The sequence below is a fragment of the Panulirus ornatus genome, chromosome 50, assembly GCF_036320965.1.
Source record: "Panulirus ornatus isolate Po-2019 chromosome 50, ASM3632096v1, whole genome shotgun sequence".
NCBI lineage: Eukaryota > Metazoa > Arthropoda > Malacostraca > Decapoda > Palinuridae > Panulirus > Panulirus ornatus.
Genome location: NC_092273.1, coordinates 10,595,459 through 10,622,988, shown reverse-complemented (window position 1 = coordinate 10,622,988; position 27,530 = coordinate 10,595,459). Strand labels below are relative to the sequence as shown.

Genomic DNA, 27,530 nt, shown 5'->3' with positions numbered 1-27,530 from the left:
ATGAGAGAGCTTGGGAAGTGAGTCAGTTGTTGTTCGCTGATGATACAGCGCTGGTGGCTGATTCATGTGAGAAACTGCAGAAAAAAGAATTATATATATATATAATATATATATATATATATATATATAATATATATTTCTCTGTCAAAGTGGTAAGTCGTTCTGGCCTCAGCAGCTCTTAATTTGTATTTTCATACACTATTCCTATAAACTCCTCTCTTACTATCTTTCCACATGCCTGAACCACCTCAAAGTATTGGGTTTCACACACTTTACACCTCTACAGTTCATTCCCTTTGTATTTTTTGCTATATCCAAATCTCTAATACATCCTCTCTTTACTTTTGTTATTTCATCAAGTCATTTTCACAGCCTGATTTTTGACTTTGTGACTCATCCCATGTCCATGTTTTCATGCTTATACTTCTACCTTCATTATTTTATTAAGGAACCCAGTGACTCCTGTATCCTTTACTGCTTCCTCCCTTATCTCTCCTTCATTGTTACCAAATTTACCCAAGATAGCTGTAAAATACTTTCATTCTCTCACTTCTTTCAGTCTCTCCCCCAATATTCATAATACATTTTAGTATGACTCTTCTCTCACTCTATATGGCTTTGTAAAATGTACTTTTAATTTCAGTTTTCTTTCAAACATTATTACATTACTTTTACTGGCATTTACCTTAAATTGCCTATTGCGTGCGCACCTCACAAGACTCATGTTCATTCTTTTGCAACTCTACTCTCAGCAAACAACACAGTATCATTGGCAAACAGGCTTTTCATTAGCTACCTTACATCACCACCACACTTCATCTCTGAAACCCTTTCCCTAGGTTTGCATTCATCTTGCTTATGATTCCAACCATATATATGTTGAAAAGCCTCAGTGACATCACGCAACCTTGCCTCACGCCCTCATGTATACCAAAACTTTTGCTCATCTCTCCATCTACTCAACACATGCATTTGCCCCTCTATAGAAGGCTTTCACAACATCCAACAGTTGTCCCCTACCAACCCATATATCCTAAACACAATCCCACAAAGAAAGCATTTCACTTGACTCTGCCATACACTTTCTCCAGATCCATAAGAGCTGCATACAGCTTTTTACCTTGTGCTTGATAATTTCCAACAGTCATTCTCACCTCAAAAATCAAATCAACACATCCCTTCTTCAACCAAAACCCACTTGCTTCTCACTTCTGCATTCAGTCACTTCCATTGCTCTATCTTGAAATTATCATTAATGATATTGATATGTTCATTTCCTGTAATCTAGTCATGCATCTGATAGAATCAATCTGGATGACTGTAATGTGGAAGTTAAAATCTGAATGAATGGATTCATTTGAAACAAACATGGGAAAGAATATGGTTGATGAAGAGCGCTTATTTTGTTTGCTTTGGCATTACCGTGTAAGATAGATAAGAATTGTAAGAAACATTTTCTGGTAGTTGGAAAGAGTTGTTGCTAAAGTTCATTACATTGCAGGTTTCATGACTGACGAGTCAAAATACCATTGACGTGTTTGTCAACATAGAAAATGTTCTTTTGATATCCAAGATGATTGCATTAGTCTTTGTAAATTCCAACATGTTTCTTTGTAGAATCACATTCTTTCTCCTCAGATAAAATAATAGCAGTAACAGCTAAATGATGATAAGCCTTGGATGAAATATATACATGATGCTAACCTCGTAAGTTCATAAGACACCCATTACAAATGCCCTTTTAATACCCCTCTCATTACTTTTATTACCCTTTCATTACTAACTCGATCAAACCACCTCACACTGCATATTGTCCTCAAATATCTCATTTCCAACACATCCACCCTCCTCTGTACAACCCAATCTAATAGCCCATGCCTCACAACCATTTAACATTGTTGAACCACTATTCCTTAAAACATACCCATTTTTGCTCTCTGAGATAACATTCTCTCCTTCCACACATTCTTCAAGGCTCCCAAAATTTTCGCCCCCTCCCCCACCCTATGATCCACTTCCGCTTCCATGTTTCCATCCGCTGCCAGATCCACTCCCAGATATCTAAAACACTTCACTTCCTCCAGTTTTTCTCCATATATATATATATATATATATATATATATTTTTTTTTTTTTTTTTTTTTTTTTTTTTTAATTTGTCGCTGTCTCCCGGTTTGTGAGGTAGCGCAAGGAAACAGACGAAAGAAATGGCCCAACCCCCCCCCATACACATGTACATACACACGTCCACACACGCAAATATACATACCTACACAGCTTTCCATGGTTTACCCCGGACGCTTCACATGCCTTGATTCAATCCACTGACAGCACGTCAACCCCTGTATACCACATCGCTCCAATTCACTCTATTTCTTGCCCTCCTTTCACCCTCCTGCATGTTCAGGCCCCGATCACACAAAATCCTTTTCACTCCATCTTTCCACCTCCAATTTGGTCTCCCTCTTCTCCTCGTTCCCTCCACCTCCGACACATATATCCTCTTGGTCAATCTTTCCTCACTCATTCTCTCCATGTGCCCAAACCATTTCAAAACACCCTCTTCTGCTCTCTCAACCACGCTCTTTTTATTTCCACACATCTCTCTTACCCTTACGTTACTTACTCGATCAAACCACCTCACACCACACATTGTCCTCAAACATCTCATTTCCAGCACATCCATCCTCCTGCGCACAACTCTATCCATAGCCCACGCCTCGCAACCATACAACATTGTTGGAACCACTATTCCTTCAAACATACCCATTTTTGCTTTCCGGGATAATGTTCTCGACTTCCACACATTTTTCAAGGCTCCCAAAATTTTCGCCCCCTCCCCCACCCTATGATCCACTTCCGCTTCCATGGTTCCATCCGCTGACAGATCCACTCCCAGATATCTAAAACACTTCACTTCCTCCAGTTTTTCTCCATTCAAACTCACCTCCCAATTGACTTGACCCTCAACCCTACTGTACCTAATAACCTTGCCCTTATTCACATTTACTCTTAACTTTCTTCTTCCACACACTTTACCAAACTCCGTCACCAGCTTCTGCAGTTTCTCACATGAATCCGCCACCAGCGCTGTATCATCAGCGAACAACAACTGACTCACTTCCCAAGCTCTCTCATCCCCAACAGACTTCATACTTGCCCCTCTTTCCAGAACTCTTGCATTTACCTCCCTAACAACCCCATCCATAAACAAATTAAACAACCATGGAGACATCACACACCCCTGCCGCAGTGGAATTTATAAAAAAAGGGGGTGACTGTATTGTTGACTGGTTGGTAAGGTTATTTAATGTATGTATGACTCATGGTGAGGTGCCTGAGGATTGGCGGAATGCGTGCATAGTGCCATTGTACAAAGGCAAAGGGGATAAGAGTGAGTGCTCAAATTACAGAGGTATAAGTTTGTTGAGTATTCCTGGTAAATTATATGGGAGGGTATTGATTGAGAGGGTGAAGGCATGTACAGAGCATCAGATTGGGGAAGAGCAGTGTGGTTTCAGAAGTGGTAGAGGATGTGTGGATCAGGTGTTTGCTTTGAAGAATGTATGTGAGAAATACTTAGAAAAGCAAATGGATTTGTATGTAGAATTTATGGATCTGGAGAAGGCATATGATAGAGTTGATAGAGATGCTCTGTGGAAAGTACTAAGAATATATGGTGTGGGAGGCAAGTTGTTAGAAGCAGTGAAAAGTTTTTGTCGAGGATGTAAGGCATGTGTACATGTAGGAAGAGAGGAAAGTGATTGGTTCTCAGTGAATGTAGGTTTGCAGCAGGGGTGTGTGATGTCTCCATGGTATTTTAATTTGTTTATGGATGGGGTTGTTAGGGAGGTAGATGCTAGAGTTTTGGAAAGAGGGGCAAGTATGAAGTCTGTTGGGGATGAGAGAGCTTGGGAAGTGAGTCAGTTGTTGTTCACTGATGATACAGCGCTGGTGGCTGATTCTATGAGAAACTGCAGAAGCTGGTGACTGAGTTTGGTAAAGTGTGTGAAAGAAGAAAGTTGAGAGTAAATATGAATAATAGCAAGGGTATTAGGTACAGTAGGGTTGAGGGTCAAGTCAATTGGGAGGTAAGTTTGAATGGAGAAAAACTGGAGGAAGTAAAGTGTTTTAGATATCTGGGAGTGGATCTGGCAGCGGATGGAACCATAGAAGCGGAAGTGAATCATAGGGTGGGGGAGGGGGCGAAAATCCTGGGAGCTTTGAAGAATGTGTGGAAGTCGAGAACATTATCTCGGAAAGCAAAAATGGGTATGTTTGAAGGAATAGTGGTTCCAACAATGTTGTTTGGTTGCGAGGCGTGGGCTATGGATAGAGTTGTGCGCAGGAGGGTGGATGTGCTAAAAATGAGATGTTTGAGGACAGTATGTGGAGTGAGGTGGTTTGATCGAGTAAGTAATGTAAGGGTAAGAGAGATGTGTGGAAATAAAAAGAGTGTGGTTGAGAGAGCAGAAGAGGGTGTTTTGAAATGGTCTGGGCACATGGAGAGAATGAGTGAGGAAAGATTGACAAAGAGGATATATGTGTCGGAGGTGGAGGGAACGAGAAGTGGGAAACCAAATTGGAGGTGGAAAGATGGAGTGAAAAAGATTTTGAGTGATCGGGGCCTGAACATGCAGGAGGGTGAAAGGCGGGCAAGAAATAGAGTGAATTGGATCGATGTGGTATACCGGGGTCGACGTGCTGTCAGTGGATTGAATCAGGGCATGTGAAGCGTCTGGGGTAAACCATGGAAAGTTCTGTGGGGCCTGGATGTGGAAAGGGAGCTGTGGTTTCGGGCATTATTGCATGACAGCTGGAGACTGAGTGTGAACGAATGGGGCCTTTGTTGTCTTTTCCTAGCGCTACCTCGCACACATGAGGTGGGAGGGGGATGTTATTCCATGTGTGGCGAGGTGGCGATGGGAATGAATAAAGGCAGACAGTGTGAATTGTGTGCATGTGTATATATGTATGTGTCTATGTGTGTATATATATGTGTACATTAAGATGTATAGGTATGTATATTTGCGTGTGTGGACGTGTATGTATATACATGTGTATGGGGGTGGGTTAGGCCATTTCTTTCGTCTGTTTCCTTGCGCTACCTCGCAAACGCGGGAGACAGCGACAAAGCAAATAAAAAAAGAATATTTTTTTTTTTTTTTTATACTTTGTCGCTGTCTCCCGCGTTTGTGAGGTAGCGCAAGGAAACAGACGAAAGAAATGGCCCAACCCCCCCCCATACACATGTACATACACACGTCCACACACGCAAATATACATACCTACACAGCTTTCCATGGTTTACCCCAGACGCTTCACATGCCTTGATTCAATCCACTGACAGCACGTCAACCCCTGTATACCACATCGCTCCAATTCACTCTATTCCTTGCCCTCCTTTCACCCTCCTGCATGTTCAGGCCCCGATCACACAAAATCTTTTTCACTCCATCTTTCCACCTCCAATTTGGTCTCCCTCTTCTCCTCGTTCCCTCCACCTCCGACACATATATCCTCTTGGTCAATCTTTCCTCACTCATTCTCTCCATGTGCCCAAACCATTTCAAAACACCCTCTTCTGCTCTCTCAACCACGCTCTTTTTATTTCCACACCTCTCTCACCCTTACGTTACTTACTCGATCAAACCACCTCACACCACACATTGTCCTCAAACATCTCATTTCCAGCACATCCATCCTCCTGCGCACAACTCTATCCATAGCCCACGCCTCGCAACCATACAACATTGTTGGAACCACTATTCCCTCAAACATACCCATTTTTGCTTTCCGAGATAATGTTCTCGACTTCCACACATTTTTCAAGGCTCCCAAAATTTTCGCCCCCTCCCCCACCCTATGATCCACTTCCGCTTCCATGGTTCCATCCGCTGACAGATCCACTCCCAGATATCTAAAACACTTCACTTCCTCCAGTTTTTCTCCATTCAAACTCACCTCCCAATTGACTTGACCCTCAACCCTACTGTACCTAATAACCTTGCTCTTATTCACATTTACTCTTAACTTTCTTCTTCCACACACTTTACCAAACTCAGAAAGGTGCAAGAGGTGAAAAAAAGGGCAAATGAGAGTTGGGGTGAGAGACTATCAGTAAATTTTAGGGAGAATAAAAAGATGTTCTGGAAGGAGGTAAATAGGGTGCGTAAGACAAGGGAGCAAATGGGAACTTCAGTGAAGGGCGTAAATGGGGAGGTGATAACAAGTAGTGGTGATGTGAGAAGGAGATGGAATGAGTATTTTGAAGGTTTGTTGAATGTGTCTGATGACAGAGTGGCAGATATAGGGTGTTTTGGTCGAGGTGTTGTGCAAAGTGAGAGGGTTAGGGAAAATGATTTGGTAAACAGAGAAGAGGTAGTAAAAGCTTTGCGGAAGATGAAAGCCGGCAAGGCAGCAGGTTTGGATGGTATTGCAGTGGAATTTATTAAAAAAGGGGGTGACTGTATTGTTGACTGGTTGGTAAGGTTATTTAATGTATGTATGACTCATGGTGAGGTGCCTGAGGATTGGCGGAATGCGTGCATAGTGCCATTGTACAAAGGCAAAGGGGATAAGAGTGAGTGCTCAAATTACAGAGGTATAAGTTTGTTGAGTGTTCCTGGTAAATTATATGGGAGGGTATTGATTGAGAGGGTGAAGGCATGTACAGAGCATCAGATTGGGGAAGAGCAGTGCGGTTTCAGAAGTGGTAGAGGATGTGTGGATCAGGTGTTTGCTTTGAAGAATGTATGTGAGAAATACTTAGAAAAGCAAATGGATTTGTATGTAGCATTTATGGATCTGGAGAAGGCATATGATAGAGTTGATAGAGATGCTCTGTGGAAGGTATTAAGAATGTATGGTGTGGGAGGCAAGTTGTTAGAAGCAGTGAAAAGTTTTTATCGAGGATGTAAGGCATGTGTACGTGTAGGAAGAGAGGAAAGTGATTGGTTCTCAGTGAATGTAGGTTTGCGGCAGGGGTGTGTGATGTCTCCATGGTTGTTTAATTTGTTTATGGATGGGGTTGTTAGGGAGGTAAATGCAAGAGTCCTGGAAAGAGGGGCAAGTATGAAGTCTGTTGGGGATGAGAGAGCTTGGGAAGTGAGTCAGTTGTTGTTCGCTGATGATACAGCGCTGGTGGCTGATTCATGTGAGAAACTGCAGAAAAAAGAATATATATATATATATATATATATATATATATATATATATTTCTCTGTCAAAGGTGGTATTTCTCCCTCAGCAGCTCTTTAATTGTATTTTCATACACTCTTCCTATAAACTCCTCTCTTACTATCTTTCCACATGCCTGAACCACCTCAAAGTATTGGGTTTCACACACTTTACACCTCTACAGTTCATTCCCTTTGTATTTTTTGCTATACCAAATCTCTAATACATCCTCTCTTTACTTTTGTTATTTCATCTAGTCATTTTCACAGCCTGGATTTTTGACCTTTGTGACTCATCCCATGTCCATGTTTTCATGCTTATACTTCTACCCTTCATTATTTTATTAAGGAACCCAGTGACTCCTGTATCCTTTACTGCTTCCTCCCTTATCTCTCCTTCATTGTTACCAAATTTACCCAAGATAGCTGTAAAATACTTTCATTCTCTCACTTCTTTCAGTCTCTCCCCCAATATTCATAATACATTTTAGTATGATCTCTTCTCTCACTCTATATGGCTTTGTAAAATGTACTTTTAATTCAGTTTTCTTTCAAACATTATTACATTACTTTTACTGGCATTTACCTTAAATTGCCTATGCGTGCGCACCTCACAAGACTCATGTTCATTCTTTTGCAACTCTACTCTCAGCAAACAACACAGTATCATTGGCAAACAGGCTTTTCATTAGCTACCTTACATCACCACCACACTTCATCTCTGAAACCCTTTCCCTAGGTTTGCATTCATCTTGCTTATGATTCCAACCATATATATGTTGAAAAGCCTCAGTGACATCACGCAACCTTGCCTCACGCCCTCATGTATACCAAAACTTTTGCTCATCTCTCCATCTACTCATACACATGCATTTGCCCCTCTATAGAAGGCTTTCACAACATCCAACAGTTGTCCCCCTACCCCATATATCCTAAACACATCCCACAAAGAAAGCATTTCACTTGACTCTGCCATACACTTTCTCCAGATCCATAAGAGCTGCATACAGCTTTTTACCTTGTGCTTGATAATTTCCAACAGTCATTCTCACCTCAAAAATCAAATCAACACATCCCCTTCCTTCACCAAAACCCACTTGCTTCTCACTTCTGCATTCAGTCACTTCCATTGCTCTATCTTGAAATTATCATTAATGATATTGATATGTTCATTTCCTGTAATCTAGTCATGCATCTGATAGAATCAATCTGGATGACTGTAATGTGGAAGTTAAAATCTGAATGAATGGATTCATTTGAAACAAACATGGGAAAGAATATGGTTGATGAAGAGCGCTTATTTTGTTTGCTTTGGCATTACCGTGTAAGTTAGATAAGAATTGTAGAAACATTTTTCTGGGAGGTTTGGAAAGAGTTGTTGCTAAAGTTCATTACATTGCAGGTTTCATGACTGACGAGTCAAAATACCATTGACGTGTTTGTCAACATAGAAAATGTTCTTTTGATATCCAAGATGATTGCATTAGTCTTTGTAAATTCCAACATGTTTCTTTGTAGAATCACATTCTTTCTCCTCAGATAAAATAATAGCAGTAACAGCTAAATGATGATAAGCCTTGGATGAAATATATACATGATGCTAACCTCGTAAGTTCATAAGACACCCATACAAATGCCCTTTTAATACCCCTCTCATTACTTTTATTACCCTTTCATTACTAACTCGATCAAACCACCTCACACTGCATATTGTCCTCAAATATCTCATTTCCAACACATCCACCCTCCTCTGTACAACCCTATCTATAGCCCATGCCTCACAACCATTTAACATTGTTGGAACCACTATTCCTTAAAACATACCCATTTTTGCTCTCTGAGATAACATTCTCTCCTTCCACACATTCTTCAATGCTCCCAGAACCTTCGCCCCCCCCCCCCCCCCCTCCCCCACCCTGTGACTCTCTTCCGCTTCCATGGTTCCATCTGCCGCTAAATCCTCTCCCAGATATCTAAAACACTTCACTTCCTCCAGTTTTTCTCCCATTCAAATTTATTTCCCAATTTACTTGTCCCTCAACCCTACTGAACCTAATAACCTCGCTCTTATTCACATTTACTCTCAGTTTTTTCTATCACACACTTTACTAAACTCAGTCACCAACTTCTGCAGTTTCTCACCCAAATCAGCCACCAGCACTGTATCATCAGCAAACAACAACTGCCTCACTTTCCAAGCCCTCTCATCCACAACAGACTCCATACTTGCCCCTTTCTTCAAAACTCTTGTATTCACCTCCCTGACCACCCCATCCATAAACAAATTAAACAACCAAGGAGACATCACACACCCCAACATTCACTGGGAACTAATCACTTTCCTCTCTTCCTACTCGTACACATGCCTTACATCCTTTGTAAAAACTTTTCACTGCTTCTAGCAACTTACCTCTCACACCATGTACTCTTAGTACCTTCCGCAAAGCATCTCTATCAACACTATCTTATACCTTCTTCAGATCCATAAATGCTACATACAAATCCATCTGTTTTCTAAGTATTTCTCATACATGCTCTGTACATGCCTTCATCCTCTCAGTCAATACCCTCCCATATAATTTCCTAGGAATACTCAACAAACTTATATCTCTGTAATTTGAACACTCACCTTTATCCCCTTTGCCTTTGTACAGTGTCACTATGCATGCATTCCGACAATCCTCAGGCACTTCACCATGAGCCATGCATACTTTGAATATCCTTATCAACTAATCAGCAGTGCAGTCACCTTTTTTTTTATGAATTCCACTGCAATACCATTCAGACTATCATTATTGCCCCAGAACCAACCACTCATTTGCTGGGCAGAGCACATGGCTTGTGGAAAGCAGTAAGCAAATGCATTACTATGAATGACTAAAAGCACAAAGTCTGTATCCATTGGAATGTTGTTAGGTTGGATATATCATGATTTACATTTGGGAAATTCTGGATGGCATGGTTCCTAATCCTACTTTAGAAAATAATTCTTTATTGGCTTGATAGCTATGGAAGGCATTGTTTGATATTATCACTAAAACAAAAGATGCAGAAATGCAAGTAAAAGAAAGTAGTTTGAACTTCCAAGGCCCAAAATTGTTTAACATTGCTTGCAGTCACTAGAAATGTTATGAACTGCACAGTAGTGCTTGTACAGTATCCACAAAACAGTATAGGGTATGTACTTGAAAGGTAATGTATACTGCATTAGAAGTGATCATCTTTGAAATTTAGGAAACAATAATTTACATTATTTCATGTAATTAGCTCTTTTTAAAAAATTCTCAAGGAATATCTCCCACATTTTTCTGATTAATGAAGTTTCAGTATGTATTGTATGTTGCTGATTGCATGATTTGTAGTCATATTAATGGTGATTTGTATGGTAGTTGTGGTTGTCCATGTGGAAATTAAAAAGTGTTGTTATTTACTGTACTATTAATGGAGCCATGTCTGACATATTGTATTCTTTCACTTTATCAGTTTGATTAGATATGGTACATTTCATGAGTCATCTTAGTGTTTAGCATTTTTGTTACATCCATTCTTTTACTCATTTAATTTTTCATTTTTGCCTTGCATTTTTATATAACTGTTAACTGGTAGAACAGCTGTAGATATCTGAATCCTAAATAAGCTGGTAGTTTTGTAGCTAATATGATTTAGTTTAGGGAGGATTTTTCTTGACTACCTCACCAAAACAGAAAACAGTGAACGTGTGTGAAAAATTATTATTATTATTATTATTTTCATTATTATTAGTAGTAGTATTATTTATTTATTTTCTCATAATTGTTTACCTTTTCTGTGTTAGTGAGGTGGCTCCAGAAACATGAAAAAGAATGGCCTCATTAGCTCACATCCATTCTTTAGCTGCCATGTGTAATGCAATGAATTCATTATTGTTCTTAATGTTTTTTGATACTTGTGTGCTGTTTCCTGCATTAGCAAGAAAGTTCCAAGAGCAGACAAAGATTGGCCTCTTGCTCAGGTCCACTCTCTAGTTGTCATTCATAATGCACCAAAACCAGAGCCTCCCTCCTCAGCTAAGACCGACAGACCCTTACAGGATTTCCTCTGAACACTTCTCATACCCTGTTTCAGCCAATTGACAGCACATCATCCTTTGTATACCAATCACTCCATTTCTCTCTGTTCCATGCATGCCTCTCATCATCTTGAATGTTCAAACCCTTATAGTTCACTTCCTCTTTCCATCTCCATGGATTTAAAAGTTTTTTCCCCTACATAGCAAGGTAATGCCAGGAACAGATGCCCACATCCATTTTTTAGGCATATAGAACAGAAAATATATACTCCAGCAAAAATATATAAGAAAGGAAAAATTTTTTGCATTGCTTAAACAAAAAATTTGAAATTGTTTTCTTTTACATTTGTAGGGGATGTACAGAGTATCAGATTGGGGAAGAGCAGTGTGGTTTCAGAAGTGGTAGAGGATGTGTGGATCAGGTGTTTGCTTTGTAGAATGTATGTGAAAAATACTTAAAAGAAAAACAAATGGATAGATATGTAGCATTTATGGATCTAGAGAATGCATGTGATAGAGTTGATAGAGATGCTCTGTGGAAGATGTTAAGAATATATTGTGTGGGAGGTAAGTTGGTAGAAGCAGTGAAAAGTTTTTATCAAGGGTGTAAGGCATGTGTGCGAGTTGGAAGAGAGGAAAGTGATTGGCTCCCAGTGAATGTTGGTTTGTGGCAGGGGTAACATGTCTCCATGGTTGTTTAATTTGTTTATGGATGGAGTTGTGGAGAGAGGGAGAGGGGCAAGTATGCATTCTGTTGTGGATGAGAGGGCTTGGGAAGTGAGTCAGTTGTTGTTTGCTGATGATACAGCGCTGGTGGCTGATTCGAGTGAGAAACTGCAAAAGTTGTTGACTTAGTTTTATAAATTGTGTGACAGAAGACAGCTGAGAGTAATTGTGAAGAAGAGCAAGGTTCTTAGGTTCAGTAGGGTTAAGGGACAAGTTAACTGGGAGGTAAGTTTGAATGGAGAAAAACTGGAGGAAGTGAAGTGTTTTAGATATCTGGGAGTGGATTTAGCAGCAGATGGAACCATGGAAGCAGAAGTGAGTCACAGGATGGGGGAGGCAAAGGTTCTGGGGGGCGTTAAAGAATGTGAGGAAGGCAAGAACGTTACCTCTGAGAGCAAAAATGAGTATGTTTGAAGGAATAGTGGTTACAACAATGATATATGGTTGTGAGGCATGGGCTATAGGTAGGGTTGTGTGGAGGAGGGTGGATGTGTTGGAAATGAAATGTTTGAGGACAATATGTGGTGTGAGGTGGTTTGATCAAGTAAGTAATGAAAGGGTAAGATAGATATGTGGTGATAAAAAGAGTGTGGTTGAGAGAGCAGAAGAGGATGTATTGAAATGGTTTGGTCACATGGAGAGAATGAGTGAGGAAAGATTGACAGATGATTTATGTGTCAGAGATGGAGGGAATGAGGAGAAGTGGGAGACCAAATTGGAGATGGAAGGGTGGAGTGAAAAAAATTTGGGGCGATCGGAGCCTGAACATACAGGAGGATGAAAGGCGTGCAAGGAATAGAGTGAATTGGAACACTGTGGTATACAGGGGTCAATGTGCTGTCAGTGGATTGAACCAGAGCATGCGAAGTGTCTGGGGTAAACCATGGAAAGTTCCATGGGGCCTGGATGTGGAAAGGGAGCCATGGTTTTGGTACACTTGACATCTAGAGACTGAGAGTGAACAAATGTGGCCTTTGTTGTCTTTTCCTAGCGCTACCTCTTGCACGCGGGGAGAGGGAGTTGCCGTTTCATGTGTGGCAGGGTGGCGATGGGAATGGATGAAGGCAGTAAGTATGAATATGTACGTGCGTATATATGTTTATGTCTTTGTATGTATATGTATGTATACGTTGAAATGTATAGGTATGTATATGTGCTTGTGTGGGCATTTACGTATGTACATGTTTATTTGGATGGGTTGCGCCATTCTTTCATATGTTTCCTTGCGCTACCTCGCTGATGCGGGAGACAGCAACTAGGTATGATAATAAAATTTGGCATATATGATGAGGGAGAAGTATAATATCAGAAACAAATTTTTTAGAGTATGGACAAGAAAACATGACTGCGAGACTAGAATAAAGAAGACAGAGATATATGATTACCTACAGAAGACAACTAATTGAAGGTATAGAGAAAAATTTGTTGAGCCTGAAATCCTTTCAAGAAGGAAAATACAAATTTTGTAATTAACTCTTCAAGAATACCTTGAAACATATAGAAAATGAGTCAAACGAATTATTTGAGGGCCCAGCCAGGAAGCAAGGCATCACTAATCACTACAATTTCAGGGAAAAATAAGAAACATGCATGGAACAACCACAGCTGTAAAACATTCAAAAGCACACTTGACATATAACTGACATATGAACCCAGAGTAGATGATTATATACTGCAGATGGCAGTAGATAGGGATAATCTCATTCATCATGCATAGTAAGTGCCATACACTAGTCTTACCAACTCACAGGGAAGTAGGTAGGTATTGCCCCTTATTCCTTCCACTTCTCTCACAGAGAGAACAGGCATATGCCTGTTCGAACTGAAACTCCCTCAAACGGGTGGCCATGGCAAGAGTCTCCTTAACTAAAGAAATACAGTGCCACTGTTTAGCCTTTAGTGCCTCACCCTCAACAGGCCATTGGCAAAGGGCAAGTCTAGTGCAGTGTTTGCAGAGGCTCCTACTTAATGTTCCTTATGACTACCTCTCTCTGATGCTCCTACCTACTACTACCAAATGTTTCCCCCTAATAATCCTGCGTACTACTATCTACTGCTCCTACCATTTTGCCAAAAGGCAGGGCTTGTGCATGGTGCTCACTGCAGGAAAAACTTAGTGAAGAATGAGCTGTGTGAGTCGAGCATTGTCAAGTGCTACACATAACAAGGAGAGATTGTATGTTGTGGATAGAATGCTAGTAGTCCACATGTTAGTGAAGCATAAAGAAAAGACAGTTACCTGGGTCAGTGGAGTGCAACTTGGCAACCACAAAAGTGTTGGCTCACTAAGCAAATGTCACTAACCCTCCTGATACCCAGATGGGTAGTACTGGTAATATACTTCCCTGGTCGTTGGCTGCCTACCAACTGCTACCTACAGATCTAAGTTGGTCTGTCTTTGCTCGTCTCCATATATACAGTCCATTTCATCGTACATTGGTTGCCCAACCTCTGTCATGATCTGCTTATTACCACACTACTGTCTTACACTGTTATTCCCGATACATTTAACATGCCTCACACCACATGCCTTCAGGCATTTCATATTTATCCCCTTCCATTCATTTGCATTCATACAGCACTCTCAGGAGTACTGTATCTTCCAACATTACCATCTTTACCCAAACAAACACTTTTCACACACTCCTCATTGCACCCAGGACCTTTGCCTCTTCATCCACCCTATGACTCACTCTGACCCCATAGTTACATCTGATGCCTCATCTGCTCTTGTAAGTTTCGTTAATCTGTTCCTGATACTACCTTACTCATGTGGGGAAATAGCAAGGACATAGAAAGGCAGATTTGTTTTTTATTTCTTGTGATGTTCTCACGAAATTAATTGAAGATTTCATCATCCATATCTCCTTTGTTTTGCATGCCATGAGTCCAAACCTTTGGGTGGAGACAAACTAATACCTTTAGGATAAGAGAGAGAGCAACAACATCATGCCATACAGAAAGGGGAAGATTGAAGGGAGATGATGCTAGGAGGATTAATGAAACAGAAGGCTTTTGAATCCACTGTAGTTAGTAGAGAGGTGGAAGGTGAGCCCCCTCCAGTCATGTTAGCAATATTTCATGGATGTAGCTTGTATAAATACTTCCTCAAATTTGCTGCCCAGATTTGAATAAGACTGCTTTTTAGCAGTGTATATAAATAACATGTCACTCTCAACTTTAATTAGCCCACTCAAAAATCCTGTAGGCTCTCAATTACCCATATATAAGTATGGCAGGAAGAAGTCATGTGCTTTTGAGAGAGGGATGATGTGGGTTATTGGGTACAATCTGGATTTGAGAATGGTAGCGGCATGCCAAGACTTAAAGCCTTAGCATTGCACCGAGGCTTAGATATTTATGACATTATGGGTCTAGATGGCTATTTGAATGGCTCATGATACATTGTCATCCTTTGCTCATCCTTTGGAGTCACCTTTTATATCCTGGCCCAGTACATAAGGGTTGGTAATCAATTTGCCAAACAGTTTCTTCATCTATAGATAGACTGACTATACATAGAAGTTTGTATTGTAGTCTTGTAGATCTTGCACAGATTCATGGACGGGATGTGGTGTGAGAAAACTGCTTATCAAATCATGTAGCTCATGATAACTTGTGAATGTTACTCCATGGGGTTCATGCACTGCAGTATCTGTACTTATCCTTACCTCAGCTCTATTCCTCGAAACACCACTGTTAATGTTTTCCTACCCTCTTTCCTTTATCAGCATCCACATTGATAAGCATTGTCTACATTCTACATATGCAGGAATCCTAAATGCTTTTCCTAAATAATGCATTTGATAAAGATGCCACCAAGGTGCCTAAGACTAAAGGACCTCTGGAATGTCAGTTTTTCTCATCAAAGTAATAGTTTCCAATGGGACCTCTCTCTCTGCTCATAGACTATTTATTATTGACATGTTAGGTCACAGGTGCATAAAAGCAGTCCAACAAATAAAGCTCAAAAGATATATGAAATAGATGTAATTGAGGATGTGTTTGAGGAATATTCTTGAGTTGTATGTACTTTGAATTTGAAAATGGAGTAGTGATGATACAATAGAATAGATAGTTCACTGATTTACTTCCCAGGCTCCTTCCAGGAGTGAAGGAGCCTGGGAAGAAAATCAGAGACAACTCTAGTGGTAGATCTGAGTGAGAAACTGCAGAAGTTGGTGTCTAAGTTTGGAAGTGTGTATATTAGAGAACATTTAGAGTAAACATGAATAAAAGCAAGGTTATTAGGTTTATCTGTGCACAGAGACAGGATAGTTGGGATATAGATTTGGATGGAGAAAAATTGGAAGAAGTAAATTGTTATAGAAACAGGGGGGTGGACATGGCAGCAAATGGAACCATGGAAGCAGAGGTGAGTCATAGGGTGGGTGATGGGCCAAAATTTATGTGAGCATCAAGGAATGTCTGGAAAGAGAAGTCAGTATCTGAGAGGTTCAAAAATGGGTATGTCAGAAGGTATGGTAGTCCCAACAGTGTTGTATGGATGTAAAGCTTGGGCTGTAGATGCAATTGTATGAAAGAGGGTGAATATATGTGAAATGAAATGTTTGAGGACAATATGTAGTGTGAAGAGCGTTGGTTGAGTATGGAATGATAGGGTAAGCCATAGGTGTATGGTTGAGTGAGCCAAAGAGGGTGTGCTGAAGTTGTATGGACATATGGAGAGAATGGGTGAGGAGAAGTTAACACAGTGGATGTAGGGGTCAAGAGAGAGCAGACCAAATTGGAGAATCAAGGATGGAGTGAAAAAGATTTTAAATGCTTAGGGCTTAAACATGCAGGGAGATGAAAGGCATGCTTGCGAAAGAGTGAATTGTGGATATGCGGTGTACAGGGGGCAATGTACAGTCAGTGGATTGAACCAGGGCATATGAAGTAGCCAGGGGAAACCATAGAAATATCAGTAGGGCCTGATTGTGGATAGGGGGCTGTGGTGTTAGTGCACCACATATGACAACTAGAGAATGGATGTGAGCAAATGAAACCCTTTTCTTTATGCTCTTGTTGCTATCAGGACAACATGGAAAACAGCAAAGTAGCTTGAAAGAAAAGAATGACTGATGATTCACAAAATTAAACTTCACTAGATTAAGAAGATATTAAAGAAAATGGTACATACCATTAAATGCTATGTATTTCTGTTCATAGATTAAAGGATATGAACACATGGTGTCTGGTGCAGATGATTTTGAGGTAGTAAAAGGGGACACTTACACCATGGTCAGTTCTCTGTCTCATGTCCTTTTCTGTAGAATTATAACATTGTTTAATGTTTTCACCACAAAGGCCTCTACTTTGTCCGTTATCTTGATCATCTGTGTGTTCTCACAGCACTGACACTGACTTTCACCAAGATGCATAGCAAAACGGTGAGAACACAGCTGTCAATGATATCTTCATATGCTGGTGCTCAACATTTGTTTAAGATGGAAACTTTGTTTCATAATTGAGTTAGCAAAATTTTTGCTCACAAAGTCTTTTGTGAAATGAAGAAGTTCGGCACAGAGTTTGACTGTGATAAGTATCATTATACATACACTGTTTGAATCTTTTTTTAGCTTATATACCTCTAGTGGCCACAACATGGAATGATAGGGTCAGCCAAGCACCACTTTTATTGTATTTATGTTGTTAATGAAATCTTATTGTTTTCAGTTCCAAGTGCTGGACCAGATAATGTGACTGCTAATGCGACATCTTCAACAACAATTGTAGTTCGATGGCAGGAAGTACCCAAGATCCATCAGAATGGTATTATAGAAGGATACAAGGTTGTTTATGTTGGTAAGTTTATTTTTTTATTTTGTGAATTTTGTTATGAAAATAACAGATGAAAAGAAAAAGCATAGAATTCAAATTAGGATGCATCTCGTGCTTATGAGGTAACCATAACATTCCATGCAAGTTAATGAACAGAAAGACCTTTATTCATATGAGACTTTGGATTGAAGATGAAAAAGATCAGAAGTATGGTTGATGATACATAAAAGATGTGAAGGGAGACTCCTAAGCCATAACTTGCATTAGGTGGTTTATTCCTTGAGTACACATCAAATACAGTATGAGTGAGGCTGTAGATGATAGGATTTAGTATCTTTTGTAAATAATGTTGTAAGATGGTCATTCAGTCCAGGAAAGCAGTTACATGCAAACTTCAAATTTCTTATAGCAAGATATATAAGTTTAATCATATATTATTTCCCTCTTGTGTGTGAAAGAAGGAAGTTAAGAGTAAATGTGAATAAGAGCAAGGTTATTAGGTACAGTAGGGTTGAGGGTCAAGTCAATTGGGAGGTAAGTTTGAATGGAGAAAAACTGGAGGAAGTAAAGTGTTTTAGATATCTGGGAGTGGATCTGGCTGCAGATGGAACCATGGAAGCGGAAGTGAATCATAGGGTAGGGGAGGGGGCGAAAATCCTGAGAGCCTTGAAGAATGTGTGGAAGTTGAGAACATTATCTCGGAAAGCAAAAATAGGTATGTTTGAAGGAATAGTGGTTCCAACAATGTTGTATGGTTGCGAGGCGTGGGCTATGGATAGAGTAGTGCGCAGGAGGGTGAATGTGCTGGAAATGAGATGTTTGAGGACAATATGTGGTGTGAGGTGGTTTGATCGAGTAAGTAATGTAAGGGTAAGAGAGATGTGTGGAAATAAGAAGGGCGTGGTTGAGAGAGCAGAAGAGGGTGTTTTGAAATGGTTTGGGCACATGGAGAGAATGAGTGAGGAAAGATTGACCAAGAGGATATATGTGTCGGAGGTGGAGGGAACGAGGAGAAGTGGGAGACCAAATTGGAGGTGGAAAGATGGAGTGAAAAAGATTTTGAGTGATCGGGGCCTGAACATGCAGGAGGGTGAAAGGAGGGCAAGGAATAGAGTGAATTGGAATGATGTGGTATACTGGGGTTGACGTGCTGTCAATGGATTGAACCAGGGCATGTGAAGCGTCTGGGGTAAACCATGGAAAGTTCTGTGGGTCCTGGATGTGGAAAGGGAGCTGTGGTTTCGGGCATTATTGCATGACAGCTGGAGACTGAGTGGGAACGAATGGGGCCTTTGTTGTCTTTTCCTAGTGTTACCTCACACACATGAGGTGGGAGGGGGATGTTATTCCATGTGTGGCGAGGTGGCGATGAGAATGAATAAAGGCAGACAGTGTGAATTGTGTGCATGTGTATATATATGTATATGTCTGTATGTGTATATTGAGATGTATGGGTATGTATATTTGCGTGTGTGGACATGTATGTATATACATGTGTATGGGGGTGGGTTGGGCCATTTCTTTCGTCTGTTTCCTTGCGCTACCTCGCAAACGCGGGAGACAGCGACAAAGCAAAATAAATAAATAAATGAATATAAATATTTTCCTCTCTTTACAATTTCTTCCAACCTTTCTTCCCTTTTCTCATTGCTTTTCTGATTTTCTTTTTGTTTTACCATGAGCAGTTCATAGTCTTTTTCATAGTCTATTCATAACTATTCTATTCTAAGCTTTTAAATTTCTTGTAATGTACATGGATAGTGAGCACAAAATTTTAACACACTGATAGCGATGTTTTCCCCCTCTTTGGCTGATGTTTCTTACATGTTAGGTAGTAGAAAGATAGACAACAGTTACCTTAAAATGAAAAGGTATTTCTTTTATCCTGTTCTTACTATTACAGTCAAAAGCTGCAGAGAGACAGCAGTAGCTTTGAAACTTAGTTACTTCTTTCTCATATTCTTGCTGATCCAATTAAGATTTGTCTGTCTCTCTTTTTCCTTCTGTTTTATCCATGTTTTCCAGTTGGAACCATTTGGCTTGTGTTGTATGTGCAGAAAATGACCTTACTTTTGCCAGCTTTACTTCTTCAGTTTTAGATATTGGTTGGCAGTTATGTTACACTTTGGGCCTGGTTACACATGTAAATAGGTTTGATTAATTTGCATGTGTGGATGTGTGTGTATATACATGTGTATGTGGGTGGGTTGGGCCATTCTTTCGTCTGTTTCCTTGCGCTACCTCGCTAACGCGTGAGACAGCGACAAAGCAAAATAATGATAATAATCTTTTACATGGAAGAAAAATGCCTCTTAGATTCAAAGCTTCCATCTGGTATTACCAGACTCTGCCTGCTTTTGGTTACACTGTGAGTGAAAAGTCACTGGCGAGCTGTATCATAGTCAGTTGATGAAAGAGATTACAGCCTCCTTGAGGACTTTATGCCCCAAAGTAGTCCATCATTTCCCTTCTGATTTTAGTGCTGCCTTAAAGTTGCAGAAGCCCCATAAAAGGGGTCCTAGGGTCATATGATACTATAATGATAGTAGAAATTATGCAAATTATAATGATGAAAATGAATCTATCTGTTTATTTCTTATGTTAAGTTTGAATTCTTCTCAAATATATCACTTTAATTTCTTTAAGGTAAAAACATGAAACCACAAGAGAAAGTGATCCAGAACAATAATACCTTTGCTGCAACAATAACTCAACTAAGGAAGTATTACCAGTACACTGTACAGGTCTTAGCCTATACAAGACTTGGTGATGGGGCATTATCCACTCCGCCACTCTTGGTGCAGACTCATGAAGATGGTGAGTTATAAAGTCTTGAAGATACTGTGATCTATTTTTCAGTAATTCTTATTTCTCTCTTTGCAGTAATCCCGGCTGAATGTTGAAGTATAGTCGTTCATGCTAAATTTTTGCACCTTTACACAAATGGCATTTTTAACACTTAGTTAAATGGTTTCCTTGTATTATATATGTGTATTTTTTCTATTGGTTCAAGTTGTGACCCTAAATGGTCACTTATTGAAATTCCTTTACTTAAATCGTAGAAACGAGCTTCATTTACATAATGATTTCTGTCATTATTTTTTCAGTTCCTGGACCTCCTTCAGAAATCTCCTTCCCTGATGTGTCTTTCACTTATGCTCGGATTATATGGGATGTCCCAGATGAACCGAATGGAGAAATAACAGCATATTCCATTGTGTATCACCTTGCTGACAGGGCAGATGTCAACAATACCTTGGAATTCGAACCAGCTGCACGTACATATAAGTGAGTTGATGAAAATCTTTCATAGAATTATATATGATAAATGATACAACTGTTCTCATGCTTTCATATCTTTTTTCATAAGCTGGGGTTAGGTGAAGGAAATTGAATTTGATTATTGTACTAAATTCCATTAGAAGTCTATAGTGAAGTAGACAGAAAAGCATGAATGTATCTGTCTATCTATATCTCTGACACCCATACCAATTGGAATTCCCTCAAAGGAGTGGCCACGGCAATAGTCTCCATACCGTGTGAACTCCATTGCTGCTTCTTAGCCTTAAGTGCTTCAACCTTTACAGGCCTCTGGCAGAGGGCAACTCTAACACAGTGTTTGTTGAGGCATCTACCTAATGTTCCTACTGACTGCTTCTATATAATGCTCTTTCCAACTACTTCTACCTAAAATTTCTACCTAATGCTCCTGCCTGAATGTTCCTACCTACTACTTCTATCTACTGCTTCTACCATATTTCCAAAAGGCAGGGCTAGCACATAGTGCTCATCACGGGAAAATCTAGAGCTATGAAGAATGAGCTGTGTGAGTTAAGTGTTGTCAGGTGTTATGTATGACAAGGGGAGATTGTACTTTTGTGGACAGAATGCCAGTAGTCCACATGATAGTGAGGTTGAAAGAAAAGACAGCTACCTGGATCAGAGGAGTGCAACTTGACAACCTCTGAAGAGCTGGCTCACTAAGCAGTTGTCACTGACTCTCCTAGTACCCAGGCAGGTAGTACTGATAAGATACCTCCCTGGTCATTGTCTGCCTACCGACTACTACTTGAAGAGCAGAAATAATGACTACACTGAATACAATCACTTTTGAAATCAGAGAGAAACAGAAATTGTGGGATGAAGAATACAGAACAGAGACCAATTGATATTTCAGATCAAGAGCAAAGTAGGAATAGGATCTACCTATCTATCTTTATCTCTGATGCCCGTTCCCATTTTGAACTCCCTCAGAGGGTTGGCCATGGACTCCCTTGGTGTAGCAGTCAGCGTACCTGACCATGATGAATTCACGGGCCACCCAGGTTCAGGCACATAGGTTCAGATCCTGGTTGCAGCAGTCATTCCACAGTCAACCCAGCTGTTCATCCACCCCTTGGGATAGGTCGATAAAATGAGTACCTGGCTCAGGCTAGGGTATTTGTATATTCATAGCGTTAATGGGATGTCATTGATTAGGGCCTCAGCTGCCCATGCCATCTCAACTAACTTAAAAAAGAAAATAGAGTTTCCATAACTAGTGAACTCCAGTGCTGGGTATTAGCCTGTGGTGCCTCACCCTTAACAGGTCGCTGGCAGAAAGCAAGTGTAGTGCAATATTCGTTGAGTCTCCTACTTAATGTTCCTACTGACTACTGCTAAATGCCCCTGTCCAGTGTTCTTACCAACTACTTGTACATAATGTTTCTACCTAAAGCTCCTGCTTGAATGTTCCTACTTACTACTTCTATCTATTTATTGGCAGGGCTAGCCAATAAAAAAAGAAAATCTAGAATTACAAAGAATGAGCTGTGTGAAATAAGTGTTTTCTTATGTATGACAAGGAGCGATTGTGTTTCCGAACAGGATGCCAGTAGTCCACATGTAGGAGAGGCAGAAAGAAAATACAGTTACTTGGGTCAAAAGAATGCAACTTGACAACCACTGAAGTGCTGGCTCACTATGTAGCTGTCACTAATCCTTCCAATATCTAGACGGGCAGTACAGGTAGTGAACCTCCTTGGTCATTGGCTGCCAGCCAACTACTAGGAATAAGAACTACAGCATGCAAGCATACAAAATGTTTTTTAACAGAAGTGCTAATAGAACTGGAAATAAAAACCAGAAAGTCTTAAAACAATGCAGCCAAGATTGTAGGGAGGTATAAACTTAAAATTGAAAGGTAAGGAGAGTATTAAACCTTGGAAAATGCTATACTCAAAGCATAGACAGGCACTGGTTTCAGTCCATTGTACATGGCATTTAAAGTTTGAATGTTAGCATATGAGACCATTATCTTTTTCTGTTCTTGGTTCTATCTCAGTGATGTGGAAAATGAGAGGTATGTATAAAAAGAAAGTATAGCAACCGAGAATTCTAGGGCTAAAACTGATTATCTTAATCAGCTCCTAAGAGATGACAGTATGGTGCTTATCATCCTGATTGACACATGGATAAATGATATGATTAAGAGCGATCATATCTAGAATAATATGAGACCTTTAAAGAAGACAGAAAAACAACAAAGCAAGAGGGCATAGCATTCTCTGTTAGTAGCAAACTTGAGGGAAATCATCTTTTGAAAATATCCTCCTCTCCCTGCTCATCTTCTCCATATGTCCAAACCATTTCATCACACCCTCTTCAGCTCTTTCGTACATATTCCTCATCCTGCACACCCCTCTCATACCCTATCGTTTATAATTCGATCAACTCTCCATACACCATGTATCGTCCTCAGACATTTCATTTCCAACATATCCACCTTCTGTATGTTTCATACAGTACCAATAGGACTGCTGTACCATCTTTGCCCTTAAGGGTTGTGGCCTCTCATTCCACATGTCTCAATGCACCCAAGACCTTTGCCCCTTTACCCACTCTATGGCTCAATTCAACTCCCAATATTCCATACTTTGCTGTATCCACTCCCAGGTATCAAAGACACTCCACATCCTCGAAGTTCTCTCTATACACGCTTACTCTCCAAATTACCTGTTTGCTGATAAATGTAAAAACTTTTCTTTTATTTTGTTTTCAACCTCCTGCTCCCACCCTGCTTAGTTGTTTTTGAAATGCAGGGGATGTGTGGTTGGTTTTCTTTCTCCCCTCATCTCCAAAGTGATTTAAGAAATTTTTTATTGATGATTTTAGGGTAGGCAATTTATTGACTCCTTTGTTGTGCTTATCAGAAATGATGTATTCTGTGGGGACAACTTCCTGTTAATCCATACCACATTGTAGAACATTTTTATTGAACACTATTGAACCATGGTTTTGAGTGAATGGCAGAATTTTATTTGTAGCTCACTTTGATTTCATGGACTTTTTCTTGGGGATCTTAGTACATTTTGTTGATGTCACTTTTTATTTGAATTTTTTTTTTTTTTACTCATTCTTATAGGGCAGTTGAGCTTAAACCAGAGAGCTACTATATGTTCCTTGTGAGTGCTCGTACACGACTAGGTTATGGGCAAGCTTTGCGAGCTCCTGTATATACAACAAATAACAGGGAACTGCCTGCACCACCATCTCGTCCTTCTATATCGCACTCACAGATCACTTCTACATCTATTACTTTCTCGTGGAATCCTGGCAGGGATGGATTTGCTCCTATCAGGTGAGTTAGATATTACTGTAACTATTCAAATATGGAGAATTCTCTAGCTTATCAAAATTACTGCCTGTGGAGATTTTTGTGCTGCTCAATAGATGTCTGTTCTGTAGTTCTGTATATTGGTTACAATTTGAGATTTTTTCACTTCTATATAACCTTGTATAAGAGTTGCTAATTCACATTATAATATGATTAAACCACAAAATTTATTTGATTATTTTTATTTTATACTTTTTCAGATACTACACAGTCCAGTACACTGAAGGTAGTAGTAGTAGTTGGCAAGCCATTAATGAAAGAATAGATTACTCTAGTAACAGTTATACTGCTCAAAATCTGAAACCATTTACTGCTTATAAGTTCCGGCTTCAAGCCACAAATGACATTGGGGCAAGTGGTTGGAGTGACAGTAGTGTGGAAGTCAGAACTCTGCCAGCTGCACCTATTGAACCCCCAACAGATATTAAGGTATGCAAAGGACTTAGAAGAGTCAAGTACTGTAAGAACATTCAAAGGGCATAGTGAAAAGGAGTAGTCGCTATTAAGGATTACAGAAAAGATTATTTAGTATCTATTTGTCTGTCTGTTTATGTATCTTTCCATCATCATTAACCCTTTTTCCAATACTTTTGGTACACACATTCTTAACTCATGCTTAGTGTTTTACAGTGAATATGAACTTACACAACTTACACACACATGCACATGTACTTGCATTGTCATTTTAAGAGCACCTAAAAAGGCAAGGGAATTCAAAAGGAATGGCTTTGAGGATGATCTGAAGATATGTGAGGAACTGAATGACAAAGTTCAAAAGTCCTTCCATAGTGGAAGTTAGTTAGCCCCAGCATCAGTAAGATGGAATTGGGAGAGATCATAGAAAGCACTGAAGTATCTAGAGGAGACATAAGCAGAAAGCTGAGGCTCATGGTCCTGATGATTTTTTTTTCTTATGTGCTGAATATGTGTGCAGTTACAGTAGAAGTGTTGTTCAAGATGTCACAGGAAAAAGGTAAAGTGCCAAGGGAATGGTAAAGGGCAAATGTCATACTTATTTTTATGAAGGGAAATAGGGAGAACATATACTAAACTACAGACTTGTCTTTCTGAGGAGCATGGTCTGTCAAATACTGGAAAAGATAACCAGAAAGCAAGAGGAAGGACTCTTGTAAAGGAGAACTATCTAAGATAGATAGAACACAGTTTCATGGATAGAAAATCATATGTAATGAACCTTTCAGATTTCTATGAGAGACTGATCTCTTGTTTTATACAAAAGAGAAGGAAGGGTTGATTGTGTGTGGGTCTGGACTGCTAGAATGCATTTGACACTATTCCACATAGTAATAAAGGGTAGAAAATTTTGATGGATGGAAGATTATCTTAGTGAAAGAGAACAAAGAATGGATATCAAGGGACCTATCTAAAATTGGGTTATCACCAGTAGTGTTCTGCAAGGTATTTTTGGGGGGACCATTTCTTTTCTTGTCTGTGTGAATGACTCACCAGAAGTGTTGGACTCCCACCTGAGCATGTTTGCAGATGATACCAGGGTCATGTGGGAAGTGAAGAAGATTGCATCAACCTATAACCAAACCTAGGCATACTCCAAAGTTCATCTGATTGGTGGTTGATGAAGTTCAACCTGAACGAATGTAGATGATGGAACACAGAAAAGGGCCTCAGTATGATTAATAGCTAGTAAGAAAGATTTGAAGGGAACTGTGTGAGGGTCTTAGGAGTTGAGACTTTCCCTAATATGTTGGCAGTCTCACCATAGGAGAAGAGTAAAGGAGAGAGATTTTCTATTGACGCATATTAGAATTCAAGCATATGGTTAAGAAGGTAATTAGCAAGCTCTTACATCTTACATTAGGCCAAATCTAGAATACATTTCTCAGGTTTGGTCTTCTAACTTGAGAAGCACAAAGAACTAAGAGAGGTCTAGAGTAGGGCAACAAAGATGGTACCATAATTAAGAGAACTGAATTTAGGGAAGGGTTAGAGGTCTTAGATTTGTCTGATATGAAAGAGAAACAAGTAAGGAGTGACCTGATCACAGGATTAAGTTATAAAACCAAATTGATAATGTAGGCAGAGAACAGTTCACCAAAAGCTGCAAGGATAAAGCAACCAGAGGCCATAATATGAAATTGTTCTTGAAAATTGTTAGAAAAGATGTAAAGGAGTACTTTTGTATGAGAGCAGTGGATGAATGGAAGAAACTAGGGAGATTGTGAGTGTGGACAGCATACAGAAGTTTAAAAAGATTGGATGAGAGAAGAGAAAATCCAAGAGTTAGGACCCTGCAAGTGTGGAACTCCCTTCTTGTACAGTGTAGGTAGATACCAGTAATTACAGGAGTTAAAGGAGAAAGAATATCTCCCACATGTAATGAGATGCAACTTAGTAGGGTGGGGTGGTAGGCTGGTAATCCTTCCCTCATGCAATATTACTTTCCAAAAGTAGGATAAAAGGTAGGAGCTAGGTGAGGATATCTCCGCAAGGGCTTGGCTATCTGTTCCTGATGTATCTCCATAAGACTCGGCCATCTGTTTCTGATGCTACCTTGCTAAAGCAGGAAATAGCAAACTGAAAAAATCACACAGGCAACAGCACAAAATACACATCCCCAACCTTCATAAGCTAACTCCTGATCAAAACTCTACAAAGCAAACATGCAAAGACATTCACCCTACTTAAAGAACACGACATACATATTGCCCACATCAAAGAATCCAGACTTAAATGTAGATCCACCCTCTTTCCTTCCTGTTATTACACAACCCTAAGACAAGACAGACAACATGAACAAAGTGTAAGGCTGATAACACTTGTATACCACAACATCCCATTCACCGACATCACTAAATGCACAAAATGCGTAACAAGTACAGTAGTGAGAACACTCTTAAAATACAGTCCATAGGAATAAAAATACTGGATACTTACTACAGAATCAGCAGATAGATAATGCTCCCACACTGCATGCTGTCCATAGTTCACTCCTCATTTACAAAACATGACCAACACACCTAAGAGTTATCTGTGTGGAGCCAAGTTGAACAACTTGTAAACCAACCACATGTTTTCAGTATCTTCAGCATTGGTAACAGACTTTCTTCCTACCATTTCTTGCAGCCAGTCTCACCAGAAATTACATTTTTCACACCAGTAGT

The 27,530-nt window shown here is 39.8% G+C and overlaps 1 protein-coding gene across 1 annotated transcript in view; it reads left to right on the top strand.

Annotated features, from left to right (window-relative positions):
- The window catches only part of sdk (sidekick cell adhesion molecule), a 385,895-nt gene that overhangs the window by 323,035 nt on the left and 35,330 nt on the right, over nt 1–27,530 (top strand). The window contains exons 22-26 of the mRNA XM_071691428.1: nt 17,631–17,759; nt 20,382–20,552; nt 20,843–21,023; nt 24,139–24,354; nt 24,591–24,819. Of these exons, the coding sequence (XP_071547529.1) occupies nt 17,631–17,759; nt 20,382–20,552; nt 20,843–21,023; nt 24,139–24,354; nt 24,591–24,819 (926 nt within the window). The remainder of the gene's footprint in view (nt 1–17,630; nt 17,760–20,381; nt 20,553–20,842; nt 21,024–24,138; nt 24,355–24,590; nt 24,820–27,530) is intronic.